Source organism: Coccinella septempunctata, chromosome 6 (genome assembly GCF_907165205.1).
Source record: "Coccinella septempunctata chromosome 6, icCocSept1.1, whole genome shotgun sequence".
NCBI classification, from domain to species: Eukaryota; Metazoa; Arthropoda; class Insecta; order Coleoptera; family Coccinellidae; genus Coccinella; species Coccinella septempunctata.
The window spans coordinates 6,975,503-6,989,014 of NC_058194.1; the positions used below are offsets into that span (position 1 = coordinate 6,975,503).

Genomic DNA, 13,512 nt, shown 5'->3' on the forward strand with positions numbered 1-13,512 from the left:
TGCAATCACTTTGTCATTAATATAGGGATAATTTTTTTCGCAAATTGTTCACATCTACAGTTTGGTGGGGTAAAGATAATTTTGTTGTACGAACACGACGTAACTGGAATTTTGATCCGTTATTTTTCCCTTTGATTGTGAAGCTCACTATCCTAGAATCATTATCATGATGAGTAATATCTTCGTTTGTCCATTGCAAACACAGTGATTGCTTTGGACCATTCGAATCTAAAGAGTTTGCAAATTCTTCATCAATTAGAGTGATTGTAGAAGCATCATCCAATAAAACGTATGTTTCGACTTCTTTACCATTGTGACACAAAATAACTGGTAGAATTTTCATGAGTGCATTCATGCTATCAGAAACACGGCAATTGGTTTCAGCGGCATTACTATTTTGTGGAACTAAATTGTTTTCTCTCGACTGATTGTGCAAAAGTTTATGGTGTGGTCTTTTGCAGTCATTGATGCCGCATATTTGTTTCTTTCGACATTGTCGGATATTATGAAAAGGTGCCAGACAAGAAAAACATATTTTCTTTTCAGTTATAAGAGACCATCGACCATCCACTGACAAATTTTTAAATTTTGCACATGAACTCAATAATGAATTTTTCTGTTACAACAAAAACATCTTTTGTTCGAAATTTTATCTGAAGTTGCCAAAGTGACATCTCGATTCAACTTGTACTTTTGTTGTTTGTCAAACTTAGGAACATGAATTTGTGCTATTGCATTTGCTTTTTCGTCCAACCAATTCGATAATTCGATCAATTTAATATCAACTTTGATTTTAGCAATATGTTCAATCCATAAAAGTTTGTAAGAGATAGGCAGTTTATTCAAAATTTCTGTGATCAACATTGGATTGCGTAAATGATCGTTTTCTTCCAGACATTGTACCGTAGCTACAAAATTCTTGATCTCATCGGAAAATTCAACAAAAAACTCCAATTTCTCCTCTTTGATTGGTGGAAATCTTCTGATTTTGTCTAGCAACATCGAAATAATATATTCTGCGCGTCCAAATCTAGTTTCAAGTAAGTCCAAAACTTTATTCACATTCTTAGGTAATATGAGTAAAGATTGTACCACGCTTCTAGCATTTCCCTTTAAACATTCCTGTAAACGAAACTGATTTTCTTCATCGGAGAATCCACAAACTCTTGAGGTATTTCTGTACTGGTAAATGAAGTTTGGCCAGTCAAGAGGATTTCCATCAAATATCGGTAATTCTTTCGGCAGAGATTGTCTTGTCATGATCTTAGTTATTTGTGGAAGAGTAATTGGGTTTTCATCTCGAGAGGTGGAAGAAGTAGATAGATTTCTGTCAAAACTGAAATCTCTTACCTTCTCTTCAGCTTTCATTTTATCCGTTTTACCTTTGACAGTCCTGTACTTATCTTGTTCTCTCCTAATCGAATATGGGTCCTGTCCGTGATTCCATGGAAGGCGTCCGTCCATCCATTCTTCCATGTTGGGCTCCAATGACTCATGTATCGATTCGGAATTATCATCTTGCTTAGAACTGGACTCGCTCGTCCCTTCACTTTCCTCAATTTCGGTCAGCTTCAGCGCTAATTGTAGGTCTAACATTTCTTGCTCTAATTTTTTCTTCTGTATAGCAGTTTCGATTTCGGCTCGCCTTTTCCTTGATGCTATACTGCTCTGACTTATTTTTGACTTGGATTTCGTGACTTTCACATGATTCATCTCTTGGTCTTCCACGTCTTTTGCTGAATATCCTCTTCTTTCTGCTTTGTCGCATTTTAATTCACCTTCACTTGCGGCAGCTCGTCTCACTGCTTCTTTAGCTCGAAGTCGTTTGCTTCGTCTCAAATTATCTGACTTCGTATCCATAATTTGTCTACCGTAGTGCTGGTTGTTTCAAAAAGTTCGAAGGACCAATGTTAGAGTCTTTACCTGTAAATAATTGCTTTATATCCGGTCGAAGGTCCAATGTTAGAGTCTTTACCTGTAAATAATTGCTTTATATCTGGTCGAAGGTCGAAAATATGGTCAAAAATGAAAAATCTGTCATCAGTCGTCAAATATATTTTTTCAATCAATCTTTTTTTTTTTGAAAACCTTGGAAACATCAAATGGCTACTTTACAATTGAAAATAAATAACACCTTATAAAATTCTATGAAAAATGTAACATCTATCATGCTTCTAGATCGCTCACAGACACAGAAAAAAAGGACAGCCAGATAGAAAAAGAGGCTCTTGCACTAGTATTTGATTTTTCAAATTGATCACAAGCCATTACTTGCAATATTTGGTTAAAAAAAAGGCATTCCTGTGCATATAGCAAATCGGTTGCAACGGTATGCTCTTATTCTGAAAGCATACGATTTTGAAATCGAATATGTTAAAACAGAAAATTTTGGACACGCTGATATACTTTCAAGGCTAATCAACTTCGATGCAGTTCAAGATGAGGAATATATAATTTCTTCAATAAGAATTGAAGCAGAGGTCCTACAGGTTCTGAATATTGCCATTGATGCACTTCCAGTTACTCACAGGATGATTCAACAAGAAACTTCCAAATGCAGGAACCTTCAAAACATAATTGAATACGTACAAAAGGATACCTGGCCAAGAAATGTTGAATTGAATAAAGAACTACGATAGAAGAGATAACCTTTCAGTCGTTGATGGATGTTTGATGTTCGCAGAACGCGTGGTAGTTCCAGAAATTTTCAAGCGTCGTATTCTGCACCGATTACATAAAGGTCATCGAGGACAAGAAAGAATGAAATCCCTTGCAAGGAGTTACGTTTACTGGAGAAATATTGATGCAGATATTCAAGATTTCGTCAGAAAATGTTCAAGTTGTGCTGAAGCGGCAAAATCTCCTCCGAGAATTCCATTTTCGCCATGGACTACACCGGAAGGACCCTGGCAACGACTTCATATAGATTTTGCAGGACCAATTAAAGGAGATTTCTTTATGATTGTTGTTGATGCTTATTCGAAATGGCCAGAAATAGTGAACACGAAAACTATGACAACTGCATTCATTATCAGAACATTAGAAGAAATTTTTGCAAGATTCGGAATTCCCCAAATTCTTGTTTCCGATAATGCAAGTCAATTTTGCAGTAGAAGTTTTCAAATATTTTGCAAAACAAAATGGAATCGATCACGTAAGGACAGCACCCTACCACCCGCAATCCAATGGTCAAGTGGAAAGGTTTGTCGATACTTTCAAACGAGCATTGAGAAAAATTGAAAGGGGTGGACAACCATTGGGACAACAGATTCAGACATTTTTAGCGACTTACCGAACTACTCCAAGCCGTTATACGCCAAATGGAACATCTCCAGCAGAAGTGCTCCTCGGTAGGAAAGTTAGAACAACTCTTGACCTATTGTTGCCATCTCGAGTAGGTCATCAAGATAACGACAATGATGCTATACCTTCCAAATCATTTGAAATTGGTGATATGATTTATTGCCAAGTTCATAGTAATAAAAGTTACAAATGGAAACCTGGAAGAATCACCGACAAGATCGGGAATGTCATGTATGAAATATCACTTGAAAATTCCCAGAGAATTTTGAGAGTACATGCAAATCAGTTGAAGAAAAGATATGTTAAGTGTTCTGGTAACGAGAATGACATTCTGCCCCTCGAAATTCTGATGGAATCCTTTGAGATATCTAAGAATCAGGGAAAAAATGTGGCCACGACTTCATCAGCCGAATCAAGGGAACTACTTCAACCCGAGCCTATCCTTGAAGTTATCCCAGACCGCGTTGTACAAAATAGTCAACAAGAAATGGACATATCTGCAAAGCCTCGATGTGAAGTTAGACCAACTAGAACTAAACGAATTCCTCGTTACCTGAAAGATTTTGAACTCAGAAAGGGAGATGTTGGGAACGAGTGAAAATCCGAGTTACCTATTGACAGTTGTCAATTAATAATTTCATATTGTATTTTTCAATCATTTTGAATAGTTATTTTCCTATCAAGTGCGGAAAGTGATACTTGCCCGCACGAAACTGCCGTTGCCCGAACGATGCGAAGCAGAGTTCGGGTAAGCAGTTGAGTGCGGGCAAGACACTTTCCGCAAGAGTTAGGAACAATATTTTTTCTACAAGCGCTTGAAATATATAAATATATCAATTGCACGATACAGATCATATCTCATTTGATTAATTCATATAAAATGACAGACGTAATTCCGCATGTCGTTACCATGGGTTACTCATCGTTGAAGTTCGGTGCATAGAGACATGATAGAATTTAATTTATTCCATAAGATTTGCGTGCGGGAAAAACCCCTGCTAATCCAGGAAAGAAATAGCAGGCGTTTTTCCCGCACGTTTTGGAAAAGTGACTCTTTGCAACTTGAAATGCGTGCGGGAAAAAGGTTGAACGCGCACGCTTGTAGAAAAATATATTATCAGTTTCAATAAGAGAGTTTCCATACCTGAATATATGAACAAGGCATCATAAAAGGTTCTATTGTCAGAACATATGATCTTGTTGTCTGAATAATTTTGTTTTTCTCAGTTATCTTCTGATCATATTGCTTCTTGATTGTCTTATATTGTTGAGAATATTTTGGCTCATTAAGTGATAAGACATAAAGCACATCAAGCCTTAAATCAGAAATCTCGGGATCATTTTTAAAACTAACATTACATTTATCAGAAATACTCTTACTATCGGTCTTTACAGTAACAAGTGGAAATGACTCTGAAACATACTCTGAAAATTACCAGAAAAAAATCCCACATTTCATCGAAAATCGAACAGTGGGTGCCCGTGAAGTTAGCACCCAGCGGAATGCGGTGTTTTTCTTCTAAAACCTTTGAGGTACAAACAAAAATTTGGGTGTTACAAATAGTTACTAACGAGTTACGAACGGATGCAAAAAAAATTATCTTCATTTTCGCATATGTGGGTGCTAACTTCGCATTTTGAGGGTGTCATTTTCCTATTATAGGTTAGGTTACAAACAACAATTTTTGTGTTACAAATAGTTGCTAACGATGAACTTTCCAACTGTACATTATTTCTGGCGAAAAATCGAACGGTGGGTGCCCGTGAAGTTAGCACCCAGCGAAATGCGGTGTTTTTTTTCTAGTACCTTTGAGGTTCAAACGAAAATTTTGGTGTTACAAAGAGTTACTAACGAATGCAAACAAAATTTTTTCATTTTCGAAAAAGTGGGTGTTAACTTCACAGACACAAACTCAGTTCGACCTTGTTGATGTGTTACATTAGTTGGCGAATTGTCTATCGGCTAAGTCTCTCAGTCCAGTGTGGTATCACTATAAGGCCTGGTACTTTCACCTTCGAATAAATTTTATTCAACGAATAATGACGTACCGACATTCGATCTATGACAAATGAACTCTTCTAATTAAGTTTCAATGACAGATTTATTCGATGAATAACACTATCTGAAAGTGAAAAGACTGCATTTTTACTTATCTTACGAAAAAGACTTAATAAATGCGAATAAATTTATTTATTCGCACGTGAAAGTACCGGGCCTAAGTAAAATTGGGTGTAACCCTGGATATTGTTCGATTTGTATTTGGTAGCGTACTTTCGACGTCGGATTTGCTCTCCCATAAGTCGGAAAAATTCCGTACTGAGTGATGCATTGAATTAATCGCAGTATTGTGAGCTTATTCTATTCCTTCTCGATCGTCAAAGTATGTACCGAAAATGACATCACTCCTATGAAAATCTGTCACTCAATATTGACTCTAGCTGAAACTTAACTAAAAATACTTCAACTCGACAGTGTCTCTCCCAAAACTTCTCATATTGAATAGAGCAAACGATCTTCAGCTTGAATGATTTCAATCTGAACTAAAATGAACCAACTGCTATTACTGAATAGGGGTTATTCAACATATTACTTCGTTGAAATACTCAGCACTGGCGCCCATCTGACGCAAAAAAAATTAAAGAAACCTCTCTTTATGCCGTTCATATTTCCCTCACTTTAAGTCATTATTACCAGACATATTTGTTATTCTACTTATATTAAAATCTGTGGAATGGGAAAGGTCGATTATTCTATTTCAGGACTATCAGCCAAAATGTCCTGCCACTACCAAAAAAAAAAGAAGAAGACCCTTTTCAGGTCGTGGCTCTCCGGGTCAGTGAGAGCCCCTGGAATCTACGAAAAGGCAGCAGCCGATTCACTTCGCCTGACAGGCCAATCTTACCGATTTTCCTGTCGCTACCCCGAAGAGTCTGATTAAGTTGGGCTCCACCTATCTGGCAGACACCTTATCCTTGTAAACCTCCTTACTACCCTTTCTGGTTCTTTTACTTCCTCATCGCTGCTCTGTAATTCCTTATCCGACTGCTGTAGATGTCTTCCGCATCCCTGCGGTGCTATTATCGGATGAAACCCTCCTGTTTCTGAGTCTGACTCACAGACGCCTCTATGCTCCCTTTCTGGCAAGTCTTCTTCAGAGCGCTTTTTCCGAATTTTAGCGGTTTCAGCCTGTTTATATTGACAATTCTGCTCTCACATCCCCCACCTACAGGTTACCGAATCAAACACTTCCTTTATTCTTTATGGCCCTACCTATCTCATTCCTAATTTTCCAGATACCTCCTTGAAATATACCAAGCCTCCTACCGTAAATTCAGCCATCTGATATTTCTCTGCATGGAGGTTCCATGACACTCGTTTACTTGACTTCGACAGTCTGGGTCTATTTTCCCCTTGATACTCCACTTCATCCTTATCCACTAATATTTCAGTAAACTTTTCTTTGCACCTTTTTCCTCATTCCCTGTTATCATCCCACTGTTTTTTCCTAATAAAACCAGTACTCGTTTTTAAATTCTCCTGAATTTCCTTCCTAGATTCTTCCATGCAACTCGTTTGTTCATGGCGAATATCAGTTTCCCAGTTACGCCCCTGATCTACGTCGATCATCTGTTCTACGTTATCAATTATTCTCCCATTCGATTCTGCCGACTGGCACGAACACCTGAATTCTCCTGAATTCCCTTCGCTACTTCTTCTTTAACCATCGAAGATACTGTTCGCAGCTCCCAAACTACTTCCGTTTCACCGCTATTCTGGATTCCCACCAGTGACTCTAGGTTCGCCGAATACCACCCTTGTGATCTACCCCTGCTGGGTCCGGATTATCTATTCTGATATTATAAGTACCCCTATGTATGTAATCCCCTTGCTTCCTGGGTTGAGTATTGTGCAATTCCCTCCTCCCTTCGTGGAATCATTTCCAAATTACCATCACCCCTGTTGGAGAAAACACTTAGATTTCAAAAAATACGCGTTATTCCATGTGGTATCAGGAATCTAATTCGTTACTCCCCCCTCATCAAGAAGACAATTAGTCAGTAATGAATGACATTTCGCTCAATCGACATACTGCTGCTTAACCGCTTATCGCTACGTTTTTAGTATTTCTTCGCTATTTTTCAAAACTACTTATTTTCACTGTGACTATAGTGAAAGTGCTGTGTTGCTGTGTACAATAAGAATTCAACAGTTCCGTATTGCTGACTTCAAGAAGAGCTCAATCGACCGTTGGCACTGGCAAAATTGGAGCTACAACATCCAGGTGAGGTTTCTGATACCACCGCCTTTTTTTTAATACAGTCCATTTTATCTCAACAACTTAAGAGCTATCATTTTCGCCAACATTTTGATCCTTCTGTAGCCGGATATAAACCATGTTTTCATCTTAAAATTCAAAATTTTCATTGTAGTTTCAAATTGATCGCATGTGCGTGGAGATCGCCAATCATTCGTATTCAGAAAGGTTACCGCTTTCAATAGAAGCTCGTCAGATTTTCCAATTATTTGATGCAGTTATTATAGTTCTAAGGGAAATATAATCAATTTTATTGATTTTTAAATACCAACTCTGTAATTGAAATCGAACACCTGTTCCGCCATTTTCATAAGTTCTTCAACATTTTAAAAACGCAGTGACCTTGATCCTGAAAATTCATCTCGCGCATCAACGCATGTCTGTTGACATCATTTTCGATCAGCTGATTTCACTGTATTTCGTCTGAATAACGGAGCGCGATGGATAAATTAAAAAAGTCCAAAACATTTCGAAACAATTCGATATCCGATATGAAGTCGCTTCATCTTCTAGCCCAGAAGGCTAAAACCGATAGAACTCAACACGTCTCATTCAAGGTACGCTATCAAGATATACAGACGATTCACGACGCATTTTTTGAACATCACAACAAGGTAATTTCCGCACTTTTGAATGATCCTGACTCCGATTTGGAACCGGAAAATTTGGTTCGAGAAAGTTTTCTTTCCTATTACTACGATGTGAAGACATGCTTTACCGAATTATTCGATGATTACGTAAGTTCGCCATCAGGACCAAGTCATAATAGTACAATGTTGGGTCCATCCACTAATCATGGAAATGTTCGATTACCTAAAATATCATTGATGAAATTTAGTGATGATTACAAAGACTTCACATTATTTCGAGATCAGTTTGATGCACTTGTGCACAACAATCCATTCTTAACTCCAATAGAAAAATTCACTTATTTGGTTAGTTCTGTTCAAGGCTCTGCACTTTCTTTAGTTAAAACGTTGCCTTTAACGTCGCCTAATTACGTCATCGCTTATAAAAGTATTGTTGATCGTTTTTCAAATCGCCGAGTCTGTGAACGGAAATAGAGAACGCTCCTAAGATCACAAGTCCTTCTACAGAATCTTATGGAAAATTGATAGATACCTTAACCGAAAACATTGCTGCTTTAAAAACCCTCAAATTTCCCACCGATCATTGGGATTTTATTTTAGTCATGATGATTATAAAACGTCTTGACAAGAATACCCTTACACGCTTTGAAATGGAACATCAATCCACCGAAGTTCTAACATTCAGTGAAGTAATTGATTTCATTAATAGACATTGTCTTGTGTTAGAAACGATGGGATCTTCAACTTCGCAAACAATTAATGATAAACAAAATGCACTGCGAAAATCTGCTTCTTTTATACGTCCCATTTCATCTCGTACTACTGCATTGTTTGTCAACAAATCGCCCGCCGCTACTTGTATTTTTTGCCAAGCAAATCATTCGCTTTATACTTGTTCTGCATTTGCTAATAAGTCTGTTTCTGATCGCTATCACTTCTGTAAAGATAACAAACTATGTTTCAATTGTCTAAGTTCCTCTCATGATTTACGATCTTGCAGATCCTCGCATGCATGTAAAGTATGTAAGTCAAAATTTCATCACACACTTCTCCATGACAACACTAAAATGCGCTTCGCTAATGCTTCAAGTTTTTCACCATCCGCAATATCCCCTATGTCAAATGGTCAAGAATCATTTCGACCGCTAAATAACTCAAATCGCCCTGATAATGATTCGACTTTCGTTGGTGCTGGGGTCATGGCACATCCCAGTCATGTTCTTTTGGCTACTGCTTATGTTGATGTGTGTGATGGCCGCGGTGCTCATCAATCTCTTAGATGTTTAATAGATTCGGGTAGTATGACTTGTTTTATCACGGAAAAGGCAGTAAAACGTCTGAACTTGCATAAAGTTCCTAATTCTGTTGAAGTCAGAGGATTAGGATCCATGAATGCTAAATTGAGTAGTGGATCAGTATCGCTATCATTGAAATCAGTAATGTCGAATAATCCGATTTTATTTACTGATGCTATAGTAATTGATAGAATTTGTGAAAATTTACCTGTACATCCAGTTTGTACTGATTCATTGAATCATATTCGTAATTTACCCTTAGCTGATCCATCATTTCATCGTCCCGGTGCAATAGATTTGATTCTGGGAGCAGAGATTTTTTCTCGAATTATTTTATCTGACTGCATCACCGGTAACGATAATCAACCCGTGGCTATAAATACTGTATTCGGGTATATTTTACTTGGTAAAACCAATAACAGTTTTCCGCATCCTGTTTCTTCGTTTTTCATAAACTCAAGCGAAAATGTGCTCGACTGTGACATACAAAAATTTTGGGAAGCGGAAACTGTCCCCCAGGTCGAACATTTCAGTCAGGAAGAAGTTGATTGTGAAAAGCATTTTCTTGAAACGGTATCTCTCGCCGATGACAGAAAATTTGTCGTCTCCCTACCTTTTGTTGATAATTCAACGCCACAATTCATGAACATGCGTGAGTTCGCCTTATCTCGATTTTACTCACTTGAACGCCGTCTATTGAAGAATCCTCAGTTGGATACACAGTACAAAGAATTTATGATGGATTACCTTAAATCAAATCATATGGAAGTTATACCTTCCGATGAAATACAGTCGAATTCATATTATTTAGTTCATCATTGCGTACTAAAACCTGAAAGCATCTCAACCAAATTGCGAGTTGTTTTTAACGGATCATATAAATTTAACTCTCAAAAAACCCTTAACGATCATTTAATGACAGGTCCAAAATTGCAACCCGATATTTCCAAAATCATAACTAATTTTCGCCTTTTTCCATTTGTTATATGCTGTGACATACGCCAAATGTATCGGATGATTTGGGTGGACTCTAGTCATTGTGATTTTCAAAGAATTCTTTTTCGCTTTTCACCGAACGATAAAGTTCAAGACTTTCGCTTGAAAACCGTCACTTATGGACTACGATCGAGCCCATACTTAGCGCTTCGCGTCCTGCTTAAACTCGCAGAAGATGAAAAATCAAATCATCCACATGCAGCCGAAATTATTTCAAATAATTCCTATATCGACGATTTTATTTTTAGTGCACCCACCATTGAAGACGCTCGCACACTCCGCGATGATTTAATTTCCTTGTTAGAGAAGGCTGGTTTTCAACTGCGTAAGTTTTGCAGTAATGAGCCATCACTTCTGAGTGATTTGCCAGCATCGCATGTATCTGTTGACCCACTATCATTTGACAATAGGTCACAACCGTTCTCATTAAAAGTTATTGGAATTCCAGCAATGATTACTTTAGTTTTTTCTGTAAAGCAATTGACAATTCATTATGTACGAAAAGGATTATGCTCTCTGAATTAGCAAAAGTGTATGATCCCCTCGGATTTGTTGCACCTACGATTTTTCTCGCTAAAAACTGAATCCAACAACTTTGGATATCGAAAACTGATTGGGATGAAACGCCGCCTGACATTACCCGTGTCTGGCAACAATATACGTCAGAACTACCGTTACTCTCGGAGTTGAAAATTCCACGCCTTATTATTCCACCTGAGGTCTCCAGTTACGAGATCCATGGGTTCTGTGACGCCAGTGAGAGGGGATACGCATGTGTCATTTATTTAAGAGCGCTGAATAATTTTTCGATTTCTACAAATTTTTTATGTGCAAAATCCAAACTTGCGCCTTTGAAGAGGATAACTATTCCTCGCCTCGAACTGTGCGCTGCAGTCTTACTCAGCAAATTGATGAAATATACTGTCAAAATTTTGGAATCGACCATACATGTAAAGCGAGTGGTCTCTTGGTCAGATTCGCAAATCGTACTTCACTGGCTGAACGGCGAATCTACTCGTTGGAAACCGTTCGTGGCCAATCGTGTCTCTTTCATACAAACTAATTTACCTCAAAATTCATGGTATTTTATTAATACAGAAAATAATCCCGCAGACATCGCTTCTCGAGGCGTACTACCGTCTCATCTTCTCTCGGTAAGTTGGTGGTTCACCGGTCCACCACTGTCGCAAGAACGTGAGGTATCAAGTTTCATTCCAACCTCTTCCTTTTCATATCCTACGGAGGAGCAACGTAAATTAGTTCTGTTGAATGTCCCCAATGATGAAAATTTGGTTGACAGTTTACTGGACAGATTCTCGTCATTCAATACCTTGTTACGTGTTGCAGCGTATGTTCTGCGATTTATAAATAATGTAAGGAATCGGTCCAACAAATTTACTGATCGTCTGTCTTCCAGTGAGATGTACTCCTCTCTTTTGTTGCTTGTCAAGTTCACCCAACATAAATATTTTGCGCAGGAATATGAAAGCAGAGGGTTTTCGTTTCCTCTTCGAAAGTTGCACGCATTCATTGATTCCGAGGGTGTTTTACGAGTAGGAGGACGCATCAAACACGCTCACCTGCCACATGATGCGAAGTTTCCGATGCTCTTGCCACGACAGAGCCGCTTAACCTCTTTGATCATAGATCATTACCATAAAACCTATTTGCATGCGGGATGCCGCACCACCCAATACTTAATTTCTCAAAAATTCTGGATTCTAGCTAGCAAACGCGCCATTAATTCAGTAATTTCAAAATGCTTTCGTTGCTGGAAAATCGCTCCTAAACCGTATCAACCCCCTATGGCTTCACTACCGAAAAGTCGAGTTACGCAAGCTAAAGCTTTTCTTAATTCTGCTGTTGACTTCGGAGGTCCTTATTACATAACTTTGACCCGTCATCGTGGTGTCAAAGCTTGCAAAGCTTACATATGTGTTTTTGTATGCCTTGTTACGAAAGCTGTGCATTTAGAATTAGCTAGCGATTTATCATCTGAAACGTTTCTTTCTGCCTTGCAGCGTTTCATTGCAAGAAGAGGAAGAATTCAAACACTTTTTTGTGATAACGCCACAAACTTCCTTGAAGCAAGTAAACAATTAAAGCTGATGCAAACTGCAGCTCAACAAGAATCTATAAATTTTAAGTTTTCACCACCCTCTGGTCCCCATTTCAACGGACTAGCTGAAGCTGGTATCAAATCCGTGAAACTCCATCTAACGAAAGTAATTGGTGACCAAATCCTTTCGTACGAAGAGTTCAACACCATTTTGACGTTGGTCGAATCCAGTTTGAATTCGCGTCCACTGACACCACTGTCCTCAGACATTGAAAGTGTTGATATTTTGACGCCTGGACACTTTCTCATGATGGAACCGCCATCTGCAGTTCCCACTCCAGAGTTTTCTGATTTACCCTTGAACCGTTTATCTAGATGGCAACTTCTACAACGCATTCATCATGATTTTTGGCGTCGTTGGCGCCAAGAGTATTTACATACGCTGCAACAGCGTACCAAGTGGCTAGATCCACTATCACCTCCTAAAATTGGCACGGTGGTGTTGATAAAAGATAATAATGTTCCGCCGGGCAAATGGAATTTAGGTAGAATCCTTGATTTACTCCCTGGTGACGATAAGGTTGCTCGCGTCGCCACCATTAAAACCTCTACAGGTTTACTAAAACGCCCACTTCCCAGTGAGCAATCCTAATGAAAAAAAAAATAATTGCATCAAATTTGGTTATTTCTGCGTGAATTATTTCGTTTTTTTTTTGTATCAAATGATTCGCTCTCTACGCATCCGCGATCAACGATCATATTGTTTTTTTTTTCTCTCACTCAAGTTTAAATAGTTTTTTCAGTGCGTATGTTCAAAATTCATTCTTCATTTTCCCGGGGCAGGATGTTGGAGAAAACACTTAGATTTCAAAAAATACGCGTTATTCCATGTGGTATCAGGAATCTAATTCGTTACTCCCCCCTCATCAAGAAGACAATTAGTCAGTAATGAA

General features: G+C 38.3%; 2 protein-coding genes across 2 annotated transcripts; both read left to right on the forward strand.

The window, feature by feature from the left end:
• Nucleotides 1-3,091: 3,091 nt before the first annotated feature.
• Nucleotides 3,092-3,901, forward strand: LOC123315939 (uncharacterized protein K02A2.6-like). Its single transcript, XM_044901846.1, has one exon. It carries the CDS (start codon nt 3,092-3,094, stop codon nt 3,899-3,901), a length of 810 nt encoding a protein of 269 aa, XP_044757781.1.
• An 8,404-nt stretch (nt 3,902-12,305) lies between these two features.
• LOC123315940 lies at nt 12,306-13,211 on the forward strand. Its single transcript, XM_044901847.1, has one exon. It carries the CDS (start codon nt 12,306-12,308, stop codon nt 13,209-13,211), a length of 906 nt encoding a protein of 301 aa, XP_044757782.1.
• The last annotated feature ends 301 nt before the right edge of the window (nt 13,212-13,512 follow it).